Source organism: Rhodnius prolixus, unplaced genomic scaffold (assembly GCF_049639745.1).
Source record: "Rhodnius prolixus isolate KJV_2025 unplaced genomic scaffold, Rpr scaffold_5, whole genome shotgun sequence".
Classification (NCBI taxonomy): domain Eukaryota; kingdom Metazoa; phylum Arthropoda; class Insecta; order Hemiptera; family Reduviidae; genus Rhodnius; species Rhodnius prolixus.
In genome coordinates, this window is record NW_027411624.1 from 3,672,667 (window position 1) to 3,698,523 (window position 25,857).

At 32.7% G+C, this 25,857-nt stretch overlaps 2 protein-coding genes across 10 annotated transcripts in view; one reads left to right on the forward strand and one right to left on the reverse strand.

Moving 5' to 3' along the window:
• firl (firelighter) overlaps positions 1-23,315 on the forward strand; it is a 37,948-nt gene extending 14,633 nt beyond the window's left edge. Inside the window, exons 1-8 of one of the 6 annotated variants that reach the window (XM_074136848.1) lie at positions 6,618-6,758; positions 18,519-18,675; positions 19,822-19,976; positions 20,690-20,867; positions 20,983-21,112; positions 21,591-21,708; positions 22,248-22,373; positions 23,225-23,315. In XM_074136848.1, the coding sequence (XP_073992949.1) occupies positions 18,532-18,675; positions 19,822-19,976; positions 20,690-20,867; positions 20,983-21,112; positions 21,591-21,708; positions 22,248-22,373; positions 23,225-23,294 (921 nt within the window). In that variant the 5' untranslated portion in view covers positions 6,618-6,758; positions 18,519-18,531 and the 3' untranslated portion in view covers positions 23,295-23,315. Of the gene's footprint in view, positions 1-6,617; positions 6,759-8,480; positions 8,694-18,289; positions 18,440-18,518; positions 18,676-19,821; positions 19,977-20,689; positions 20,868-20,982; positions 21,113-21,590; positions 21,709-22,247; positions 22,374-23,224 lie in introns of those variants that run through there. The other 5 variants (XM_074136847.1, XM_074136846.1, XM_074136849.1 and 2 more) reach the window with 5 other exon arrangements.
• LOC141458605 (uncharacterized) lies at positions 684-20,663 on the reverse strand. 4 transcript variants are annotated; one of them, XM_074136839.1, is made up of 6 exons: positions 20,645-20,663; positions 14,726-14,822; positions 14,223-14,351; positions 13,058-13,432; positions 7,567-7,677; positions 684-1,844 (listed from the first exon to the last, which is right to left on the reverse strand). In XM_074136839.1, the coding sequence occupies exons 3-6, from the start codon at positions 14,301-14,303 to the stop codon at positions 702-704; spliced, it is 1,710 nt and encodes a 569-aa protein (XP_073992940.1). In that variant the 5' UTR covers positions 14,304-14,351; positions 14,726-14,822; positions 20,645-20,663; the 3' UTR covers positions 684-701. The 4 variants fall into 4 exon arrangements, with proteins under 4 accessions (XP_073992940.1, XP_073992939.1, XP_073992938.1 ...); XM_074136838.1 differs by lacking the exon at positions 20,645-20,663 and adding an exon at positions 15,340-15,568; XM_074136837.1 differs by lacking the exon at positions 20,645-20,663 and adding an exon at positions 15,265-15,568.
• Positions 23,316-25,857: the final 2,542 nt, after the last annotated feature.

A 25,857-nucleotide genomic window follows, 5' to 3' on the forward strand; every position in this document is an offset into this window, starting at 1 on the left:
GAACTATTTCTCTCTAATGTGTCTTTTAAGAAACTGACCAAGAAGCGTTATGATTGTAGTTCCGAGGATTCTGGATCTGGACATTATCTGGATCTTAAATTTTAGTAAGATAGTTTCTAGTTTTGTAATTATCTCTCACTTCTAAGTTAGTACTAATGCCAGCCAATAAACTATATAGCATTCAAATCTATTTTTAATTCCACGAGCGCCATTTCTAGTCTATTCCACGCAATTTACCGCTTAATTACAAGGAAATACTACCACGGCAGGTAATATCTGTTAAGTCTAAATCATTCCATTAAATCTTTCAATTCTAAAATAAAAACATTAATAACTGACAGTAACTTATAATTAAGATACCTCCGTCACGTGTAGTATATTTTTGGGGTCGTATCATGGCTTGGGCCCCAATACACACCCTTTTCCGAAAATTTTCTCCGTCTGAGAAGAGCTTCCCCTAGAGTAGAGCTTCCAAATTAAGAAATTTGAAAGAATATATATCCCTCAACACTTGAGTACTTCACAGATCCCTAGTTGAAGTTCTGGAGGAATAGAGAAGGCCCAGCAGTCAGGGAATCCCTTTTTTCGCAATTAGGAAAATCGAAATCGAATATATATTAGAATTTTCTTTTCCGAGGGTTAAGAGAAGATAAGGAAAAGTCAAGATAAATGAAAAGCGACAATTGCTGTGAATGATAATTTTATTCCATTTCATCTTCGTCAGTTTCCAGTTCCTCAGTTACTACTGAGGCAACTTCTTTCCTCCTGCCCATCTTCTTTCTACCTTTATCGCCCTCCTTCGGCTTGTCTGCAGCAGTTTTCTTTTCTTTTTTCTTCTTCTTCTCATCAAAATCAATCTCTTTAAAAGATTGTTTCTCCTCTTCATCCTCAAAATCGTCTTCCGACATTGTAGTTAGCGATTCCTTTTTCTCTTCAACAGCTTCCGTTGTATCGTCTTTCCCACATTCCTCAGTTCTTTCATCATCCACTGTGGTTTCCTCTGATCCAGAAACTTCTTTACTTTCCTCCTCAGTATTGCTTTCTTCTTCACCAATAATTTCTTCGTCAGATTCTATGCCACCCATACTTTCTATACCACATTCGTATGAGCTAGACACTTCAAGTAATAAGTCCTCTCGACCAAGATCGATAGTCTCGGTTGCATCTTCAAATTCTTCATCACTTGTGGAAGAATCCTTCTCATCCAAGTCCATACTCAGTTCTTTCAATTCATCTTGTACTTCTAATTCAACACCTGTACTATCCGCAGTTACAGCTTCTACTTCTTTCTCCATTTCTTCCTCTTCTGATACTTCTTCTTCGACTATCACCTCTTCTTCATCCCCGGCTTCAATTGATTCTACTTCATCATCTTCCATTAGATCTTCTTCATCGTAATCTTCATCATCATAGATATATTCATCTATATCCTCATCATCTAATATGTTAACCTGTTTAACAACTTCTTGTTCTTCATCTTCATCTACTTCAGATTCTCTTTCTTCAACTTTGAAAGAAGCTTCCTCGATGATTTTATTAAAGATTTCATTTAAATGATCTTGTGAGAAAGGTGCCATCTGCAATTTGAGTAGATTCTTCTCCCTGGCAGCTGGTCCTTCCGCTGCAGTATCCGTTTCTTTCTCATATATAAATTTCACGTGGTGAGTGGTGACTAGATGGGTGAAGGTAGTTAAAAATGTGTACACGGCTAACCGGTCGGGAAATATTTGCCCAAGTGCTTGCAACAATGGAGGTTGCTCCAGGATGGCCTCTTTAAATCGGTTGTAAGAGATTTTCTTTTCATCGTACGGATCAAACATTTGTAATATATATGAAAAATATTCCTGGAAAATAGGAGAATTCAAAGTTAATCCAAAGAAGTATTTTAAGTGTTTTATATAAATTGTTTGATTCTTTAACTTTTGTTTGTTTTTTCTCCCGATTACACTGTATGAAAGTAATTTTGATGTAGAGTTCTGATTAAGAAAAAAATGTTTTTTAAAAAAAGGAACGGCTGCGGATTTTCAAGGTTCTATTCTCTTACTTCTGAGGTCAGAATGCATTCTATTAGCTTGCATCGCTACTGACTGCACAGTGGAGGTTCCAGGTGAGAGGGGTACGACTCCGCGTTCTAGGTTCCTTACAAATTTTCCTTTGCAAAATATAGAAAGAGGTACGACAGAGGTTTTAATAGAATTTCACAATCCTAGAGCTAAAAAAATAAAAAGTATTGCGGCATTCATTAACATCAAATTGAAGTACCCAGAATGCAGTCATCCGCAACGTAGTACCCAGCATGATTGATGATGAGTTAAAAGTGTTTGCTCGTGAGTCCGCTTAACCCATATAGTTGTACCATCTACCCACATGTGCAGGCCGTGAGTGTAGGGTTTGATAGAAGACTGGTATATCCACCAAGTAGTGAAAATCTACAAAGAAATAAGACATAATTTTAAAATAGCTCACCAGATAAATGATCCTCAAAACATCACTCAAACGTCATTCACACGTCCAATCTAGATGTCATTAAAAACCATCAAACTTATTTACCAATTAATCGTATTTTTAATCAGCAATACTATTAATAACCTCGCTTTAAGCACTGCCTTAATCACTTTTCTTATTGAACGTTAATGGAATTAATTGGAAAATAATTAACTAAAACACTACATATTCAGCTACCTTTTAATGTGCATAGTTAACAAAAAATAAACTGCCAACAACCTTGTAACACGGACATAACCTTCCATGTAAACTTTTATCTCATGTTAAGTAATGAATAAAACATTTTATTAGAAAATAAAAAGTGGGACTACATTGATTACCTTCTCTCTCTTTTACATTTAGATGACACTTTTAAGATAAATTTAGACGGAAGGATATTTTTAAATGAAACTGATAAATTTAAACAGGTAATTAGTAATCTAAATTTAGAGACGATGTAACAATTTCCGACAAGAAGCGAAAATAAAAACAAAACGAATAGCAACCTCTGATTGGCTGATTTTAACCAAAAGCTTTCAAGTAAGCACTTGAATATAGTACATAAATTTCATTTTTAAGCTAAGGTGGAAACGTACATAAAAAAATTCCAATTTCAAACTCAAGAGGGCATAATGACGGATGTTTCCACTAAAAAGTCAAGATCGAAGAGCTGCCCGATTAAATTTTTTTTTCTTCTTTTTGACAGTAAAGATGAACTAACGATTGGCGGATTTCTGCCGTAAACATGACGTTGAGGTGACGGTGAGAGTCAAACGGAAGAAAAAAGTTAAGTTTTTGTGCTTCCTGATTTTGTTTATTTCACACACTCGTAAATTTTCAAATGTGTGTTCATTCTTCTAAAAATAACGTACTCTGACTTTAAGAAACTTAAAATAAGTAGAGTTTTATGAAAAAAAAAGCAAAACATAAACTTCTCGGAAATTACTGTTCATTATTTTTGGTGACTGAATCATACTTTCAATAGGATGAAAAAATTAATGCCAGTTTCAGTCATTAAAAACTTTATTCTGCCGAGCTTTCGACCTAGAGGGACTAGGTCATCTTCAGGGCTGTGGAACATATTTACAGTGTGTTAACAATAATTATATTACAATGACTACGTATAATGTAACGAAAATTTACAAAAATATTTACCTAATTTACATTTCGTTACATTATAACTACATATTCATTGTAATATAATTGTTAACACGCTGTTCCACAGCCCTGAAGATGACCTAGTCCCTCTAGGTCGAAAGCTCGGCAGAATAAAGTTTTTAATGACTGAAACTGGCATTAATTTTTTCATCCCATCTTCTCGAAAATGTTTTTCCACGATCTTAATGAAATGCTAATAGTAAACAAAAATGTGAAAAACTGTAGTGGAAGTACGCGAAGGTTTTGAAGAGGGGTTGTTAGGTTCTTAATTGCTCCACAGGTAGGTTGCAGGTGCTACAATAGCCGCTGAAGCCACATTTAGCAGTGGTCCTGGTAGTGAAGGTCACATTTGATGATAGGATACTGACCATGTGTTCTCAATTAAAGTCGCCAAACTCGGACATAGACCTTGGGCTCTAAGCGTCAGTTTTCGTTTTGGAATTTAATAATATTTCTATTCTCTTTTTTTTTTTAGTCTGTTGATTTCATTTTGTTTGGTTATATAAAACAAACTAAATGTTTAATTTCATTATATCGCACCAGCCTTTATGGTTATATAACCAAACGGAAATATTTTTTAGAAATACCAGTATAAACAAATATGAAGTGGACAGTCACTCAGCTAAAGACTTTAAAGCTTGTTAGAACCATCTTCTCCTCTGCTAAGTACCCTGACTTAAATGTGCTTGTATTCGAAAAGTTCTCTTCATACTTAGAATTATCACTAAATATCAGTTGGCTTTAGTTCACTAAATGAAAAGGAACTTGGAAGAAAAGTCAATTTTCTGAATGAATTTTTCACTTTTTGGTGATAAATCTCGGAAATGGATTCTATTTTCTCTAAATTTCTTACTTATAACTTGTATTAACTTTACCAAGCTGATGTATAACTTCTATTTGAATAAACTTTCTCGAAAAATTAGTTTTAGGGCAATGTGAGTAAAAGTTAAATTTGTTTTGAAATTTTTTGGTTCGCTAATTGTTCACATCAAACTTTTCACTTTCTCATCTTTCAAGGTAATGCGAACACGAAACATTTTTAGAAATTAGGTTTTCACAAGAAATATGTGTTTTGAAGCCCATCTTAATTTGTAAAATAATTGGAGCTAGAGAAAGTCTAATGGTTTCCCTTTCAAGATTTTCCCTAAAACATCAATTCGGGAACAGCGAACTTTTAGTATTAAATTTAGATTTACAGTTTGACCTTGTTGCCTCAAAAAATATAATGTAGATTAGAAACTGCTTAGGACTTGGGAATCTATTGTGTGAACCAATTCTTATAGATGAGGCCGTGCGAATTGTACCGTTTTTAATTACTTAAAAAGATTACTAATAACACGGTATTATTCAAATTAGTACCTTTTTTTTCCCTGAGAATAATCCTCACAGATTAAATATTACCATTGTTGCACCAGTTATTGAAATGTAATTAAAAAAAAAGAAATCAAGGTTGGGTCCTCGCAAGATTTTTTGTGAAATTTCAAAACATCTTAAAATTTCATTTGCTAGAAACTTACATACTTCACTGTTACTATAGTTTGTAAAACTGTAAATTTCACGAAAATTTTTCTTTGAAGGAGGAAAAATCCATGCTTTCTTGGCCATTTGGTTTTCCTTTATATACACTATATACTCACGATTTTGAGAAAATCATAAGAGCATTAGTAAAAAGCACAAAACAAATTTAAAGTCTACTCAGCAAAGAGTAAAGCCATTTCTATCGCATGTTTCATTGGAACACCAATCTACATGTTAGGATTGCCCAACTGTAATTGGGCTCATTAAAAGTGTCTCTTTACCAATTTCATGATTTTATTTTTAATTCAATTTCACTATATTTACAAAAATATTTAGTTGTTTAGTAAAAATTTTAAATAACATACACACGCATGATACGTAACCTCTCGCACTCAGTCAGCAAATGTAGTGTAAGACGAAAACAGCTGAAGTCAAATTCTCTAAACCAGGGGCTACCAACCTTACTCCTAAAAAAAAATTCACTCGAACTTCACGCCCCCTGAAATTTATATTTTGCTCAAAGATAAATATAACAAAAAAAAAAAATCAAACACATAGATTATTAACAAAGAAAGTATACTTTACAAAAAAATTATAATTTCCTTGAAATATGTGCAAGAGAATTAGAAATATGAAAAATATTTGAACAGTACTAACAGAGGGAAGGGATTAGCTATGCGGTAAGCGTACGCTTATCCCACGCGGAGGTACCGGATTCGAATCCAGCAGCTGACCCTTAGATTTTCTCTTCCTAGGAGCTTCTTACAGCTCACTGTGCGGTGATGGACAGTGTTGTCGGTAACGAGAGAACCGGCAGTGCACTGAAAAAAAAAAGCTCCGGGCGCCAATAACCTTAGATGTTGACGCGCCATAAATCATAAAAAAAAAAAAAAACAGTACTAACAATATCCTATTTATCTGGACATTTCTCGCACCCCAGGTTGGGAACCCCTGCACTAAACCGTCGTGATTAATTAATCTGTAATGATGGATGAAAATCCGAAACCGTTCAGGGATAAAAAAACCTATTTCATTAGAAACATTTTACTTGTATAACATTTAAGTCTAACTGCCATTTTGATACAAAGCTTAACTTTATGCTTAACAAGATAATTATTAGCGTAAATTGCGATAAAGAGGAAGTCGTTAATGGTTCACAATAGTTTTTTTTTTTGTCACTCTTGTTATAATTTACGATCGTGTCTTTTAAAAGACAATAAAGTTCCTCAACATAACACGTAACACTTGTAGCAGTTATTGTTTGACAATATTTCAGTATTTATAGTTTACTGTCGGCTATTGTAATAAAAGCGTAATTACGTGCTCACCTCACGGTCGAACTGGGTCATCAGTCCGGATAAAAACCACCTACGTTTTTTTATCTTCCGGTCAGTGTGTTTGTGTTCAGTACGGGAGGAAAAGCTCCACACAGTGGGCGCATTTATTATCCTACATTGGAAGTGTATCAATAGTAATCTTTTTATTTTCGTAAAGAAATACTTTTGTGCGATTTATTTACAAGCGAAATAAATCACATTAATCGATACATTAGTTTGTATCGACCAGCATTTTTTTTCTTTTTACACATTTTTAAGAAGGTAATATTTTTCTTATTTTTTTTTTTTTTCTTAAATTTTAGTTATTTTTAACTTAATACTATTTTTCCTATATAATCATATTCTTTGCCAGTGTATTTTAGCTATCTCGAGTGTAATTTTTTTACTAGATTCTCTTTGAGTGTTTATCTTCAAAAAATATAAGATAGCCTCACACTTATTTTTATTAGTCACAATCTTTACAAATAAATAGTTCGGATGGTAATTATGAATAAAATATGTTACATGAAATTGTGAGGCTTATACAGTTAATTAGTGACAACTGCTATTGAAAAATTTCTGGTTTATAATTGATGAACACAAGAAACTTTGTATAAGAAGTTCATTGCAAAATGTTTTAATTAGTAATGAACATGACTTGCTGACGAATTGTTAGCAAAATGTAAAATTGTGACAAATAAAAAATAAGTCAGAAACTATTTAGATTGTTTTTTTAGATGAGTTTTCAGAGAAAATACCCATTTTGAGGTCCTCCTGTGTCTGAAAAATGATCTACGTGAGAACAAAATTCTCCAAAACCAAAAACCTCAGGAAGCTAAAACTTTCAATTTCGATTGAGCCCTACAAGAGCAAAAATCAAAATCTCTGACATGAAAATACCACATAGCAGAATGCATTTATTTATATATTTTGATGTAACATAAATCAAGCACGGCCGAGAACACGACACCTTGTTCTAAAAGAAGGGTTCTAACTTGTCCTGTGAGCCATGCTCGCTCAACCAATTATTACCTATTATCGTTAATTTTATTTGTTAAAAATAATAAATAAACTCAGATGATATAATTACCTTTGGTTCATAATCTATAAGTCTATTTTGCATGCCCTTCTTGTAGAAAGTCCTGCGTATATATTTCATCACAGTTTCTTCGGATAAGAAACCGGCACCTTGATCGTAAACCTACAGATAAATACAACATTATTAAACAATAACAATAGATAAAATTTATTCTCTAATTCAATTTATATAAAGAGACAATAAAATCACTGAAAATGAAACTTGCTACAAGTTTCTAGGAACATAAGTACATTGCCCCAGCATTTCTCTCAAACACAACCACTTCCACGGATATGCGCGAACCATTCTCCTGAAATTCTAACTTCGTCACTATTTCTTTACAAAGCATTTTCTAACAGACGAAAGATGTCATGAAAAATGTGACTTAAATCTAAATCTGCTGGAGCGTTTAGATGTTGCAACAAAATATATAATAACCACAACGCAAATGGATACTCCACTAAGTACGGTGGATGGGCCCCGTATCAATTGAGGATACAGGCTTCAAAATTACTGTGGAGAATAACCAGCTAGAAATCCCTTGATAAATAAATACCCCTGATGAGAAGCCTCTGAAGATTTCTGGGAGGAATTCCCTCTAAAGTGCCATCTCTATGTTATGTACAGATGTAGTACCTCTCATGACCTCTAGAGGTCAACTACCATTTTAGTACAAATTGTAAGAGGAGGTAAGAGGAAATCGCGCGATTGGTTCCCACCAGATGTTTTATATATTGTATTATTTCACGATTAAATGTTACATAAGTGAATAAATTTAGTTAAAAGAGAAGATAATGAAAACTCAAAGGTCAAGAGCCGCTTATTTTTAGTTCGAGAAAAGAGATTATTTTAATTTTTTTTTTTAAAGAGCGATAACTCGGATACAGAGCTGTACTACTCAACCACTGTATTATCTTGCTCTGTGTGATAAGTGTTTAGGTGTAGTGTCTCTCTGATAAGGCTCATTCTAAATAGAAGATTTTTAAATTCTGATTTTTTTTTTGGTTTTTTTCTTGAGTATCTATCAAAATATTTTGACAAAGAGATTCTGTCCATCATTAGATCGTCTCAGGATATAAGTAGTTGATCGATATATTCTAGATTTCGACTTCACCTTGGAATTTTTGGACAAAAAAAAGGTACTTATCGTTATATTTCTATATTTTATTTGACTTTAGAAGGATATTACGGGCTAATTACCATCCGTTTGCGTTACGCTTGCATTGACGTCACAGGAAGTGCACCTAATCATGATTAACATTTCTTGGTAAAAAAAAAAAAACAAGTCTAATAAAGATTTTCAAGGCTTAAAATTGTACGCAAAAACACTAGCATACAGATTAAACTTAAAAAAACGCCACTTTTATACTCTCTTACTATTAATAAGGAAAATCTTGCGATCATATCCCATTTTTGAATCTGAATAATCATCAGAAATGAATGTTTTTAAGGAGTTTCCTTGAGTCGGAAGCAGTAGTTTTTTAGAAGTAAAGCTAAACGGAATTCTTTATTTTGAATTTTGTCAATAATGGCTTTAAAATTTACAATGAACATTGAACACACGTTGCGTTTATGAAAGACTACAATATTTTTAACGGGAAATTCGACTAAAAGGCACTTCTTGGAAATGAAGTCGATAGGTATCCTTCTAAAAGTGTAATTTCAACGAAATGAACGGTCAAATAATTAAAATATATTGCTAAAGTTGCGGGTTAAAAGAAAATATCACTTTTAGGGAGGTTTCTTTTTTTAATGATCAAAATAGTAAAATCGCCTAATTCTCAAACTCGGCAGTTTTGAGATAAGACCAGCGGGCTGTTTATTAGCGGTAACCCGAGAAGAGGTGTGCCTTCGGCCTTGACCAGTCAAGACAGTTGGGATAGAACTGTAAGATGTGACACGCCCATCCTAAGTAACTATGTAATTGCCTCTCTTGTTTAACGGCTCCAAAATCCATAGTTGATCCTAGTATCATCCACATTGGCCCAAATTTGGTAACAGACATCCCATTTTGGGTAACAATCACGGAAAAGTAGATATAAATAATCTCTTGTGCTTCCCGTCCAGCTCAACAGTAATAGTCAACCTCCAGTTCACAAGTCTATGGTTCTTCTTAGAAAGTACATTTATTGGAAGTATATCTGTAGATATAAAATCAAGTGAAGCCAAGATTGCTAAAAGTATTATGATCTCTCTTCAATCTATTAGCTTTTGCAGTGTTCTTGTCTGCAATCATGGTAACTGCGTTTCATTTTTCGGAGATATGTATTGCAGTTTGCTTGATTTTTCACGAAATAATATTTTTGTGCGAAAGAAGTAAGTGAATAAGTCCATATAAACTCAAAGTTTACAAGTCCACATCGCCGGCTTGGTAGCTTATACATATTACTCGTTTGCGGCTACACTGAGATGAAGAAGAAAAAGACACGGTAGAGATGCTGATCAACAGGACGGGTAGCGAGCTATTGCATTCATCTTAATAGAGCTCAACGAATGTAGTTCCTATTTTTTAAACATTTCATGAACTTGTGTGAGTTTTTTATTTTATTTATTACTTGATTTAAATAAAGTTTTTTCCTTATTTATTTATTTTTATAAAGTTGATTAAAATAAAACTTTACATCATAAATAACCGGATCCAAATCTTGTGTTGCATCATAACATAAGTAAATTGTGTAAAACAAGAGGATTTAGTTAACCTATTTCTTCATTGATAGCTGTAAAAGAAGAAAATTTTTGTAATATCTCAGGGAAGTGTTTACAGGGGAGTTAGCGGATCCCGGCGATACTTCACGGAATAGACAAGGTGATCAATATCTTGTGCCGCAATTAACAAGCTAAAAATAATCACCATATAGTTAAACTATCGCTTAAAATTACCTTCAAAAACTTGTTTACGTTTTACGTAGAGGTATAAAAGTGCATGCTTTTTTTATGTTAGACCGCCTAGTTGTCAATTAACTGGAACTATCCCAAGGTTTACAGGAAAAGCTTGTCTAGTTTACCAGAAACTGGGTAATGAAAAACCGTTATAAGGAATATTATAAAAGACTAAAATTCTAATTATGGAGCTAGTAAAATAATCGAATGGCCAATAAAAAATAGCGACAGGCTAAAACTATTTGCAGTAGTGTACCTTCCTCTCCTCCTCGATCTTTAGATTTATCTTCTTTGTTTGGTTCTTACGCAAAATCGTGAATCTGAAGGCTAGCCAACATTATTTATCCGCCTAACTGTAATTGTAATTGTTCCGACTTGTATTTCAGTTCCTATTTGTACTTCTAACTTACATTTCTGATTTCCTCATTCGACAACATGACAATTATTGGAAAATAATCGAAAACATAAGTTCTTCTTCTTGAATATAAAAATATTCTTGTTTTACATCTAATTTGTTTAATTAAAATTTCAAGTATTCACAAAGGTTTATTATTTTACTCCTTACTTTATTTTTTTAACAAGAGAAAAAAGTATTGGGATTTAGTCAAACTTTTCATTCAAGTTTTCAATAGAAAAAAAAAAAGCTTCAACATAATCGCAATATTCTAAGGAAAATTTGGTTATTTGAGAGGACTTTAAACCCCGGCCGTCTGGGGCTGCATTTACGGAGACTCAGACACGGATGACGCTCTGCACACTTTTTTTTTTGAATGTACACATTGGGTACAGGAAAGAAGAAGAAGATTGCAGGAGGGGGTTACCGGTCCGATAACTCCGGATAGCATCGTCGGGCGGATGCTGGAAAATGAGGAAGCCTGGGCGAGGGACTCTTCCATGGTAAGGAGGATCCTAATAAGAAAAAGAAAGGACCTGGAATAATTGCAGGTGTAATTGAAGAGGAAAGCCAAGTTTACGAGGCGCTATCCGGAAGTAATGCTGTTTGGCGGTTCCGGGATGGACATTTTACGCCTGAAGGGGAGGGTTTTTTTTTAGTGGGTCGAGCCCCGCACACCCGACAGATCGTCGGAAGGTGCCTTTAGCATTTTTCCCCCTCGCAAAAAAAAAAAACAAAACAAGAAATCTAATTGAAGTAAGGTTCTTAGGATGGGATGAATGCTCTCCTCTCAAGTGAGCTTTCGGAGTAATATACAGTTTTATTACTTGTACAATATTTATGAATTTCAAATGTATAATATTTCCAAATAAGTGATAATAAAAGCTCATTGGAAGTTCGACTGGATAGAACAACTTTTTTCGAATTTAAGGCAGTCATCAAAGAAGTTCTTTTGAACTTGAGGATAAGGTATTTTATAGCACAATCACTATGGCTTTCGCAAGAATAATTGACTTAAGTGGAGTTTTGGGGGGGGAGCTGTGACTTCAAGATTCCTTCAACAGTAAAATTTATAACATTAAAAATCTTCTTTTTTTTTTTGCACAAATTAAAAAAATAATAATAATAAGAAACAGGTGTCCGCACGCGCCGCGTTTTGAGTAACGCACTTAATTATTTCTTTTCCACTTCTTAAACACTTGCGTGCAAGAATTAAGACTAATAAATTATCTGTTAAAATTTGATGCAAATAACAAAATGGTAATAGCCAAGGCCATCAACTTTAAAAAAAAAAAAAGGAAAAAGCTTTGAAATTATTTAAACTTAAAAAATATATTCACTCATTGAAAAATAGTTCTGCGGGACGGGGCGTGAACGCACGATTGCCAAGGACAGACGGAATCAGCTTCCTTTCCACTACATTATATAATCATACACCTCGAGTGAAAAAAATTCACTTTTTTCCCCAAAAAAAGTTTTGGATACATCATTCTATATTTTTTAGATAATGTTTCTTGATTAGTGCATTGAGAATTTATGTTATTAGTTCCAAGTTTTTTGGAAGAACATTTAGATTAAGTTACTGGCGAAAACAAACATCTTTACTAATGCATTCAATTCTCGTGAGTTCTGTAGAGATAATAGATTTGTACATCAGATTGAAACAGCCCATTGAACAAAGGAAGTCCTCGAGCCATGAAATGCCTTAAAATGGATATTCCTAGGAAAACGTTTCATATAAAAGTTTTAGATTTATATTTTATTTATTCACACATGTATTTACACTAAGTGATTTCGGTATATCTTCTAAAGGACTATTTCAGTATGATCTGCAAATCTATCATTTGTACTTAACAAACGAGGAAAGAACAACATTTTAAAAATGTTATTCAATAAAACACAAGTATTCTGTTTTCATCCTGCTCTTAAGGGGAAGTTTGCAATAAGGGAAATTCCCTCAGAAATACACGTTACGGTCCCTTGGTGATGGGTACGTGCATCCATCACGACTCCAATACATCCAAATCCCAGAAACTTAAAACTGTTATTGCGTTTAGATGAAGTTACAGTAAACGTTTGGCCAAAATAGTTTGTTTTTCTATGGAAATCCATTTAAGAGTACTTCAAGGGTAGGGTTGCAAGTAGTTCTCCTGAACTATATCTTTTAGTTTCCCTGGACCCTCTTACTCACTTACTTATCTTAATTAAAACAAAAACTAAAGTGATTACCCTGAAAGCGAAACTAATTTTCTCCTCTAAAGATCCTCGGCAGAATATTGACAGCATGATGACAAACTGGGCCGGACCAATCCGACTATGGCCTTCAGTCAATTTTTTCTCTTTCAAAAAATTATATATCAATTTGATCATATAAGAATTTGTCATGCCGAACACATGATACAGAAAAAACTGAAATTCCACAACGTTCATCCGGGCGATCTGCGTCATCTTCCAGTACATGTGCAACAATCTTTCCGCTTCAAAATCATGGAAATGGGTACGCCCTTTCAACTCTTTCCGCACATTCTGCATCTGTTGTCTGGCCTTACTGTTAGCACTGTTCGACATCGTTAAGTCCAACTTGTCCATTAGAATACAACCACTCTAAAAACCATCAACATGTTTTTAATTTTATCAAATCAGAGAAGATTGAGCTTTTTGGAATTCTGAAGATGCGATCCCGTAACTAGGATTTCCAACACCTCAACAAAATTTTCCTAGGCAGTTATTTAATCAGTAACTAACATTCTATGGCCACATCCTTCGAAAGCTACTCATTGGCGGGTCTTAGTAGCCAAAAGCTCCTAAAAACCTTTCTCCGAAGCAGCCTTTCGGTCTTCCTATATGGAATGTCCCTGAGCTCTAATCTTCCAATAATACCCTAGATAATGTTGTACGTCGAACCAATTTAACCTACGATTGGAGAAAAAGTGACTGAATCAGAATGCATCCCTAATATCTTCTTCAAATTTATGAATCATCAGTACTAAAAGTCCTTTCCATTTTGTGTGAAAGGCTATACTTATTCTCTACAGAATTTGTTGCTGTTCAGGTTTGATGAATCAGTAACAAAATCTAAAATTGACAATAATTCCTTTTTGTTTTTTTATCAGAGCCTTCAAGGCTCCAACATGCGCCAGGCGTTGTTTATCTTTATGCTGAAACTCTATAGCAACAATAAGTTCTTTTAGTGGAAAATGTATACTGAAATCTCGCCACTATACACGTCCGCGGATGACTGCTGCTGATCAGATTACAACTGGATCGGCTTTATCATTAAGGACAGGATTATTGATCTAATTTTCTTCTAGTTCTATCTACGATGTCATTATTATTTCCCATATTAACCCACTATTCAGTTTTTGAATTAAAAAAAAAAAGTAATTGAACTTACGTCATCTTTTTTTTGAAAAAGATCCACAAATTTTTTATTCTCTGGTTTACAAACAGATTTGACTGGGTTTGTTGACCCCATTTTGTACTTCTTATGCTTAAAACAATTCTGCTAAACAAAACTTCAAAACTGGAAAATTTTAAACAGATTTTTAGATTTATTTTAAGTCATAGTAATATTATTTATACGGTGAAGTAATTTAAATAGATTAACATATGTTCTCTTTATAATAAGGTTATAAAATATCGTACAAGTTAATCATTCCAACCTTAGTAGAAAACTTGAAGATAAAACATGTTTTGCTTATTTATAAAATGAATTTTTGGAATAAGAAATCCATGTAAAACATACTAATGATAGTCTCAATTTTAAAGTATTTTACTGATTTACTATTTTCAAGAAAGTGCATATAACCAGCAAACGAACTAAAAAAATATATAAAATATGCTACGAACAACTGCACGACTTTCTCTTAAAAATCTTAAAATTTTGTTCATACTTACTTTATTAAAAGTCATCCGAATTTCAGTTCAGAGATTTAACTGGAATATACCAACTTGCTGTTGGTGTTGTACCGAAAGATGTTTTAGCAGTTACTCCCTGTGAAAATAAATGAAAAATAGCAGATTATTCTAACCTATGAACATCTCTCAGTAAATTTACCACATGATAGACGAACTCATTATAATAGAATATTTAATAATGGCATGCGTTTATTCTGTTCTATGACGTTATGGAATACTGGTTTATATCGAGCACTGAGCGGGTCGGTCCCTTTTTTTGACCTTTCGTTCCGTGGCAATTTGTTTCTAGACGCTGATTTATCCTGTTCTGTGATAATGTACAGGAAATATACATACATTTCTACTTGCTAAATTTTAATCATATAAAAACATTAGTACTTATTAACGATCATATAAATCCCAAGACTATTACGCCATTGATCCAAAATTCAATACGCCTCAAGTCAAGCACCTTTAGTTGAAACAATATTTCGATACAAATTATTTTATTCAACGAGCGTTTTGAATTAAAATCTAACCATAATGCCTTTTAGTCCACAACGTTCCAACTTTAGATCAGCAACTTCATGTATTCAATAGTTTTAATCACTTACAAAAGTATTGCGGATTCTCAGGTCGATTTTCTTGCTATAAGATAATAAATAGATGATAGAAGCCTGAACACCCTACTACAAAAGTATTCTTATTAGCATGCAGTTTAATAAAAAAAAAACAAATGAATCTTTGAAAAGACCATCTCGAAACTTTCTCTTAGCAAAACAACAGAAAGTAAAAATTGGAAAAACCTTTCTGTGGTAATGTACTTCCGAATAATCGATTTTGACCAAAATCTAATTATGACATCTAAAGGAAATATAACTGTGATTTTCGATATTATAATTTTGACGGATTTAATAAAGCACACAGAGTAGTTCTCGTATAATTTGTTTGTTTACCTAAGGTAACTTTAAACAACAAAAAAGTATTTCTAATGAATACTCAAAATATAAAATCTACAATAACTTCACATTTTTTTTAAATGAGGGTTAAAAGAAAGTAAACAAAAATTAAAGGCGAGCGGTTAACCTCCAATTTTGTTAAAATGCGTTACTTATTCATGTAAACAATTATTTAAAAACATAACCAAATCAGTTTTATTAATACTAATGTATTTTCAGTCAGTACTTTTTTCCCACGTTTCATAAAATTCACCTAATTTGATTGTACGTCTTTAAAAAAAAAATTATGAATTTCAAATTGCACTCAATTCTTGATTTTCTCATTATCTGCACTGATAATATTTAATTTTTTCCCCTAAGAATCACCGTTTTTGTGAATTTGTTCTATTTCTTCACAGATTTAGTTAAATTTATTTTTCTTTGTAGTTTACCATTACTTTCTAGCCGATAAATCCATGTACAATAGGCAAAAAAAGTATTTGCACACCCTGTTATTTCAAGGTTTCATATAAAAAAAAATCGCTTTTTTACCCAAATTACGTTTATTTAACTTCTTAAATCAAGCACTATAAGATGATAAATAAAAATATGCAAAAGAGTCAAATAAATTAAGTATAAAGAACATAATATTATTTTATACTGCAAAAAAAGTATTTGCACAGCTGTATTTGGGATCTCTTGACATGTAAATAAAACAAATGCCCTAACAAAAGAGGATTAACGTCACCTTTGGTACTGTCTATAGTCCCTTTACTAGATTCATTAGTTTTAATAGTGTTTTCAACTGGTGCATTGAGATGGCTCCAAAATCTAAAAAAAATTCCTGTGAGTGTGAGACAGGAAGTGCTTATATTACATCGTGCTAGAAACAGTAATAGAGAAATGGGAAATAAAGTAAATTTATCGTTTTTAACAGTGAGGTATATCATTGAAAGAGGAACAACAGAAAATAAACAGCGAACAGGTCGACCAAGAGCCTTAAATGAACGGGAGAGGAGGAAGGTCGTCAAAGACGCGCTGAGGAAACCAACTCACAGCGCTCAAAAACTTGCGCATGACCTGGCGTCTTGTTCAGGAAAGACGGTTACACCTCAAACAATAAGAAACGTCCTTCACAATAAAGGCATACGAGGCAGGCGACCCTTAAAAAAGCCATTTATCAGTGAGGTTAATAGGAAAAAACGTCTTGAGTTCGCCAAAGAATTTGTTAAAAAACCTGTTGAATTTCGGGAAAAAATTATTTTTTTTCTGATGGAAGCAAGATTGAGTTTTTTAAACCACAAAATATAATAACAATTTGGATAAGAAATAAAACTGGTTTGAATACAAAAAATATATTAAAAACTGTTAAGCATGGAGGAGGAAATATTTTGGTTTGGGGCAGTATGGCTTACTCTGGGGTGGGTAATTTTGAAGTTCTTGAGGGCATAATAACAGCCCGGTCTTATTTGGAGGTGATGCGAGGCAACTTGAAGGCAAGTGCTGTAAAATTAGATTTGGAGAACGATTTTCATTTCCACCAGGATAACCAGCCAGAACATACGGCCAACGTTACAAAAGAATGGCTTCTTTATAATGCCCCAAGAAGATTACTGACCCCACCTCAATCACCAGACCTCAACCCAATTGAAAATCTGTGGCATATCCTGGACAGGAAAGTCCGCCAGACCTCTATTACAAGTAAGGAGCACTTAAGACAAGTGTTAGTTAATTCCTGGAACAATTTATCAGATGAGGTGACAAGAAATTTAGTTGAATCAATGCCAAGGCGTTACAAGCCGTAATTTAAGCTAAAGAGATGCACACTAAATATTAAGGGCAATGTTATGATTGGTTATGGGTCAACCAAATTATTTTTTGAAATATTTAACTAGGTGTGCAAATACTTTTTTTGCAGTATAAAATAACATTATGTTTTTTATACTTAATTTATCTGACTCTTTTGCATATTTATATTTATCATCTTATAGTGCTTGATTTAAGAAGTTAAATAAACTTAACTTAAAATAAATTTGGGTAAAAAAGCGAATTTTGTTTTTATATGAAACCTTAAAATAACAGGGTGTGCAAATACTTTTTTTGCCTATTGTATGTAGTGCCTTAATTTTATGTAAGTTAGTGTTCCGCAAGAAAAACATCAAGTAGAAAGTGTTCGGAATTTCTAAAAAGGATTGAGAACCATTTCTTTAGAAAAGCATTAGAGCAATCTGATCTTGTAAATTTTCATTTTAAAAGTTACCATAAAAATTGCAATTAGAACATACGGCGCCTTCCAGCGTCAACAGCATGCATTACTTCTTCAAAGTACTTGATTCGTCCCTAGCATTTAACTTATTTATAAAATTCAATTAACTGGAATTTAAAATTATCATTTCACACGTAATAATATAAATTTTCATATCTATTTCTGAATTTTATTTATAAAAGAAAGTATAATCTTCAATTGGTTGGCATTACTTCTGAAAGAAGTTCATACGATTCATAAGTCTGTCAAAGTGCTAAATAATTCTTGATGTAGTTTATGAAATAAAACTAGTATATTAGATGTATCACTTAAAATATTCATCAGCAAATTTAGAATTTGAGAGTCACTCGTCTCAAAAGTCAGAAATTAAATAGTCTTGTAACATGTAACAGTTCATTACCTCCTCTAACCATGGAGGGCTAACGAGTTCTATTCTAGTCAAATTTAGTTTTTAATTTTTTTACTGAATTTAGTATTTGAATAGATGGTACAGTGGTAAAGCTTATCAATGTTTGTTTATGTACAAAAAAATAAAATCTTAATAATTGCCATGCTCGAATTTAGAATGACCATTTGTTTATCTTTCAAGGGAGGAGAACACAATGCTCCTCAGACTATACTCCATTGGAATATTATTCCTCGACATATTAAGCATGATGCTCAAAGCATGTTATGCATCCTTAGAGGCCATATATCTGGCAATAATACCTCCAGCAGAGAAATCCGTTGCTGGTGAAATAGTGTTGGTAAGTACTTTCTTATTTTGCATCTTTATTAACTAAATTTTAACAATCACAGTGGTTGCTACACGAAATAAACAGTATAGGCTGCATAAAACACAGGGAGTGTAACCGAAACTATATTGCGGTGTTCAGTTTTAATTGGGCGTAAAACTAATGCTTATAGATTTGCCAGGATTAAAAAATAAACATGCATTAAGAGAAATGATATCCTATCTAATAGTTACACTTTAAAGAGATGACCTCCAATTAATTTATCCAATCCACTTAATCAGCCAATGATTAGGGGAGTTTTTATAAAGATGTAGATCCAAAATCCACATAACAAATCTTGTATACCGAATATATTCTAAATAAGAATATAATCTTGTTCTAAAAAAGGATAAAATCAGTTCCACAGAGGCCAGAGTGCACACGGAGATCCAAGGAGTCAATTGGGACACCCACTATTTAGAAAACCTCTTCCAGTCCTGTTTGTTTCATAGAAATACTGGTGTCTTGAAACAGTATGAAGTGAACATTTTTTTTTTCCGAAGGGACTTACTCCAAAGAATATGTTTTCTTTGGACTGCAACTTAAGAGTCATTTAGATATGTTACAAAAAGGTTCAGGTCCTATGAAACCCTACAAAGGTTTTCCTCCTAGGCCTCATTTCATCTATATCCGAAATGGCCTTATTGTATTTTCCGATCCTCTTAGAATTACCAAGCAGTTAAACATTAGCCTAGAACAGAATTCATAGAATGATAACGAGGAAGTAGAAGTTTAAATAGGAACATATATTTTTGTTGTTATTATGTCATAAAGTAGAAAATTTGGTTCATCTAAAGATGAGTTGCTCATATTTCAGTCAGCAAAGGGATTTTCTATTTTGTTCATTAGGCTTAGCGCACTTACTGCACATACTACAGTTAAGATTACAAAAAAAAGTAAAGGCATTACAATTGCCAGATGTGTTGTGAAAAATATACATGAAATGGGGTTTTAAAATTTAAGATTGTTACATTTCTCTAGCTATAAAATTTGGAAAAGGAAAGAAAGGCCTTACTAGGGTCCTATTCAATCCCTATTCGGATTTAGTCAATGAATCAATTACATCAGGAAAAAAAAGTTGTAGACTTAGAAATAATTATATTCTGCGATTATTTGCAGGTTACTGGAGCAGGGCACGGTATTGGCCAAGAACTTGCCGTACAGTTTGGTGAACTTGGTGCCGTAGTTGTTTGTTTAGATATTAATGAAAAAGGCAATGAAGAAACTATACAGCTGTTAAAAGAAAAAGGATGTACAAGAGCTCATGCTTACAAGTAAGTAACTATTGGAAATTTTAATAGATTTATATTACATACGTAGTTTTGAAAAACAGTGTAGAGATGAAAATATTTATTAAAGCACTCAAGCCGTGTTTAGAAAAGGAACTGGTAGAGGCAGAATTTGAAGGCAACAACCAATCATGATTGGTTCCGCAATGACATACATTTCCAATCGTATAATGATAATGACTTATTTAATGGAGAAGAATTCTGAAAGGGGTCGATGTTGAAATTGTATCAGCCAATATCGAAGAACTAATATAGCCATCTAGATAATTTAGGCTGGAAGCACTCTACAAATTAAAATAAGATCGAAATGATTCCACAATATCCCTTATCTTCAAAAGCCCTCTTCAATATGTGCACTGACTACTACTCTCTTTTAAATATTCATATATAGCGAACTTCTATCTCTATATTCGAGCCGATATATCTTAGTGAATGCAGCAATATTAAATCTTCGTAGTTGTTATATAATTACTTTTGTAGACGAGAACGTGCCTTATATTTTACAGAAAATTTTGTGTTTTATATAAAAAGTATAAAATAATTGTCCTTGTTGGGTGTTTTCCAACGTTACGCTTTTTCGGGCACATTTTGACGATCAACCCTTATCCTACTGGACAGTTTTAAACAAATTTTAAATAAATTACATTAATTACCTAAAAACTGTCTTGAATTAAACTACTTTTCTTTGTTGAACTTAGATGCGATGTTACATCACGAGAGGAAGTACTTGCCACTGTAGATAGGATTACCAAAGAAGTAGGAGCTGTTACAGTTTTGGTCAACAATGCTGGTATAATGCCTTGCCATAGATTTCTAGATCATAAACCTGAAGAAATAAAAAAAATGTTTGACGTTAACATTTTATCACATTTTTGGGTAAAGTGTTATTTTGTTATAAGGATACAATATTGTTTGCTTTAAACAGAATTATCCTATTTTGTTTTTTTTAATTTAGGTAATGTTATTTCTCTAATTTGTTTTTTAATTACAGTTACTTGAAGCAGTATTACCAGATATGGTCAATAAAAATCACGGACATATTGTTGCTTTATCTTCTATAGCTGGACTAGTGGGCCTCAAAAATCTCGTACCTTATTGTGCTACTAAATTTGCTGTCAAAGGTTCGTATATGAACGCTTAAGTTCATTTTCTTAAACAATATTCTTGACAAAGTTTTCTTCACAAATTCTATCTTTGAAATAAACAAACAAAGCATAGGCTCCAAGCTGCTTTGCTCAGAAAGGTATATAGTGTTTGAAAGCCAGAAGGTTACGCGTGCCGACCTAGCACAATCAAATGACAATAGGAATGAGATAGGCTAAGTGATCAGAGTACTGGATTTCCATGCGGAGTTCCTGGTTCGAATCTAGCTGCTGGCTTTTTGATTCTCTTTACCTGGGAGCTCTTTACAACTCTAACTGTCCGGTTAGAACATCGCGTTTTGAGACAACACTATTCAGAGACCGTCCCGGGTACCAATAACCTCAGATGTGGATGTGTTTTAAATAAAAACAAAAAATAAAACATTTAAATTGAACAAGAAATTAACGTTTTTTTCAAAATATTGATTTGGTTCTACAAGATTCTTTTAAATTGCAGGTTTAATGGAATCACTGATAGAAGAATTTCGAGAAGAAGGAAAAGCGCCTGATGTAAAATTTACTTGCATTTTCCCATATATGGTTAACACTGGACTGTGTAAAAAACCTAAAATAAGGTTTGTTTATATTTTTACTAGTTCCTTTTTTTTAGTTCTTAAGAAAAAATGTCTGTTTTAAAAAGTTATTCTAAAAAATGTTAATTAACTGATAAGCTTTTACCAAATAAATTATAATATTGGGATCGTTTACAATTTTCAACAGATATAATTCGCTTTACAGAACACCTGAGTTCCAAAATGATGTTCTTTTGTGAATACTAGCTTCTAATATTAGAATAATCATTCTTCTGTGATTTTAGCTCAATTCCACGTAGGAAGCACTGTGCAAATTTTTGCCGCTTTTGTAAATGATTCAGCCCATCTCCAAGTTACAAATTTGTTTTAATGCTAATAGATGAACTGCTTACATCTCCGAACTGCCCATTTCTGAAAAATGAGTTTCACTTTCAGCTTCTAACATCAAGGATCCTCCTGTGAAATGTTGAAATCGATAATTTCAAATCGTATTACAAAGATCGTCGTAATAATTAGGTAGAAGGTTAAAAAAAAAAAAATTATAGTATGTAAAATGTTTTATTTTATTATTTTATTTTCAGATTCGAAGGAGTAATGGGTCTTGTGAGTCCTAAAGATTGTGCTAGTGATATTATCAAAGCGATGAGACGCAATGCATTAGGCGTCACCATACCTTCATTTTTGTTAGTTATCCACGATGTAGTTAGGTAAGACTATTTTTGGTGAAGTTATAATTTTATATTTCTCCCTGATTTTTCAGTTAACAACTCTCATTTCTTCATCTCTTTAATATTGCTATCTCTTCGATACTTCTTTAACCCAACTCCATTTATTTTTTCTTCTTCTTCTTATCACTTTATCCAATCTAGTCCACCAGAATTTTTTTCAGAACTACAAATTGCTTGAAAATAATAATGCCGTACTCATGGCAACCTTAACTTAAGAGTCTTGCAGCCCAATATATCCTGCTGCATAGGGCATCTCCATAAAGCGGATGCTTTATACGATATCCTATTCTGTTCATGACGACACAAGGTGCAGTGTTTCAACGCCGGTACGTTACAGATTGTTTTTTTTAATAATCATGGCACATTAATTAACCTCTTGAAACAGTGCTCCTACCTAGCTAATTGGTCCAGCCAATTCTATTAGCCTTCCCATAGCTGCCAGCTTTGCCATTCCACTAACCTAAAATTATTACTACTCGAGACGCTCAAGAAGATGATTTCATTATGAGTAAACATCTTCCTCTTTGGCTTATTCACAGAGTTTATTCTAGTCCGAAGAGTCCGCAATGACCGGGAATCCAGTGCTATTGTGGCACTTTTAACCTTTTAAAGAGCTAACAGCTCTTTGTATCGAGGAGCTATCACCCCTCAAATTTAAATGCAGACTTGAAAAATCAGTCTTTCTCAATAATAATTAAAAAAAAAAAAAAAAACTGTAGGTCGATGACCCAAAATAAAGCAGGCTTAATTGTAAAGACTTCGACAGACATGAATTTGAAATATAATATTTATCTATTTTATTTAATTATTTATTTACTTTTATTTTGCAGACTATTTCCACATAAAGTTGGTCAGATTGTAAAAGATTTCTGTGATAGTGGTGTAGAAGCTGTTGATTGATCTCTTTATTACTTATCAATTCGGAGGAGAAGGGGGAGTTAAACCTTCAAAAAGAAACAGTGAAGATTGATTAACAGAAATTTGATCGAAAAATGAAAAATGGCACCCTATGTACTTCAATGCAACAAACATATTCAATAAAACCGAATTTGCACATCGCTAATGATAAAACTGTGAAATGCTTTAAATAGTTTTTAAAATAAAAGATTTTATTTTTAAATATTTTTTTTTTTTAGTTTTTGTAACTAAATTATTACGTCTTAAACATTTTATAAAATATTTACTAGTCTCTTGCTTGTTTGAAATTTAAAAATATTGTATGGTACAAAAATGATGTAAATAATACCGATTCAGTTGCCTTTTTTCGAACCAGTTCATTTTTTAAAACAAAAGTATAAGGCTAAGAAATTTACATTTTACTGCTAAAAGACTTGAATTTACTTCTACTATTTTTATAAAACGTTGAATAATACGAATTTTGATACACTTTTTATAAATGAAAATGGTTCACCTTTTCAAAAAATAAAAATAAATCTATATTTGTAAGTTAAAATTTTAATATGGATTGTTTTTCAAATCAAAATAGAAACTAGTCCTCGCTTATGTAATAAACTGTTTGTTACCTTCCATAATTAAGCTTTTTTTTTTTTGTTTATAAAATAATTCAAAACGATTAATTTTAAACCTACTAATTTTATAACAGCAGAAAATATTTAATTCGCATTTCTAAGTGTTACCTGTAATTATAATTTTAATTAAATGTGTGTATTTAATTCAAATATCAATTTTCAATTACCTATGCGTTAGGTGTACAAATTTTCTTAATTAAAAAAAAGAAAAAGAATTTAAAAAACAAGTAATAAAATAAAGGATTAAAATTTAATGAAAATTGGGTATTGTCTTGTTTTACCAATCCTTAAATGTGGCTTATTTATATTTGGAATCTTATTAAGTAAAGATTAGCTGCTCTTTCAAATAAATAAATAAAAATAAGTGCTTAAATAAATTTATTTAATCTAAAACTTTAATATTTAGTTTAGATTTGATTAAATTCCGAGAGGATTACCTAATCAATCTTTTCTCTTCGACTTAGAAAGCACCTTTCCAGTCCTGTAAGTTCAATTTCATTTAAGATCTGGGTAGGGACTCCTGCGTATAACTTGAAGGTACGGTTTTTAGTGCCGGACTCTCAGCTATACACGCTTTTCTTTAATGACAGAAAATACTTAATATGTAAAGGGCCGTTTCTTCTTCTTTCCGTTGATTGGCTCATGCGATGTACGTATGTGTTCACTCAGACGGGTATGGCGCTTTAAGAGGCTTACAATCGTTCGAATAGCCTTCCGCTCCAACCAAGTGTTATCATGGCTCGGATTGTACCGAACGCCCCAACTCCGCCCTTTCACAAAGTTTTGGAAACGTCCAAGTACCACACAAAATCATTAAAGTAATGTCTATCGATTATTGCTTATTTTGTAGTTAAAGAGATCATGTTACGTAAATTATTTTTCAAAAAAAATTCTCAGAAACCATTTCATTGAGAAAAAGATTGTGTTGCATTTTAAATGAAAAAGTAATAGCTATACTTCTTAAACGAAGAAAAATAGAGTGGCCGAAATACAATGGATCTGCTAACTAAATTATAGCCTATGAAAAGTTATTGACGCCTACTTAAGTCCGATTGGCAAAAAGACCAACCTACAGCAGTTGCCATCAGACGGATTGAATCTATGGCAAGATCATATCCCAAAACGAAGACTATTTTTTTTTTTTTTTTAATCAAACAGAAGTAGTGCGTAGCCTTTTAAACGCTTAGCCAGAATTTCAAATTTTAAAAATAGACGGAAGTGGGACTGGTTTGGGTTCCTTTTTAACTTTATTGTACATAATCACTTATATTTAGTGAAAAATCTTTTATTTTCCATGTAAATCTGGACTTCCCAAAACTAAACTAAACAGAAAAATATGGATATTGAGCATTTTACTTAGCGGATTTAGGTTCGGGACTCGGAGCACATGCCTCGGCTGACAGGTAAAAAATTATTTGACGAGAGGTTGGAATTTATCCCCCCAAATCATCTGACCCACAATCCTGGCAGAATCAATTTCCCATTCTCTCTTATTATTTTAAATGATCATTTATTCAAAAGACAATTTTTCCAGATTTGTTTCTTAATTTAGTTTTACGATTTCTGATTAGAATTAATATTTAATGGAAATTATCTATATTTATTCTATTATTTAATGACGGCGGCTTGTTTTGGTACTGAACATTAATATGGAATTTTATTTATCTATCTAAGAAAACTTACCAGATTGTTTCTGTCAATTCCAAACTGTCTTGTAAAAAAAACTCTTTTTCAAGAACTAGATAAACTTTTCTTTAAAAATCCATTCGAAGTGTCCAGACATCATTTATATATCCTCTGTTTCCATAAATTCCTGTATAAATATGACAATATATGAAAGCATCTGGTGTCCACCCTCGTTAACAAGACTTTCATTTACTACAATTCTTTAAGTATTATGATTCACAGATTTTCTCCACATTCCACAAATAAAA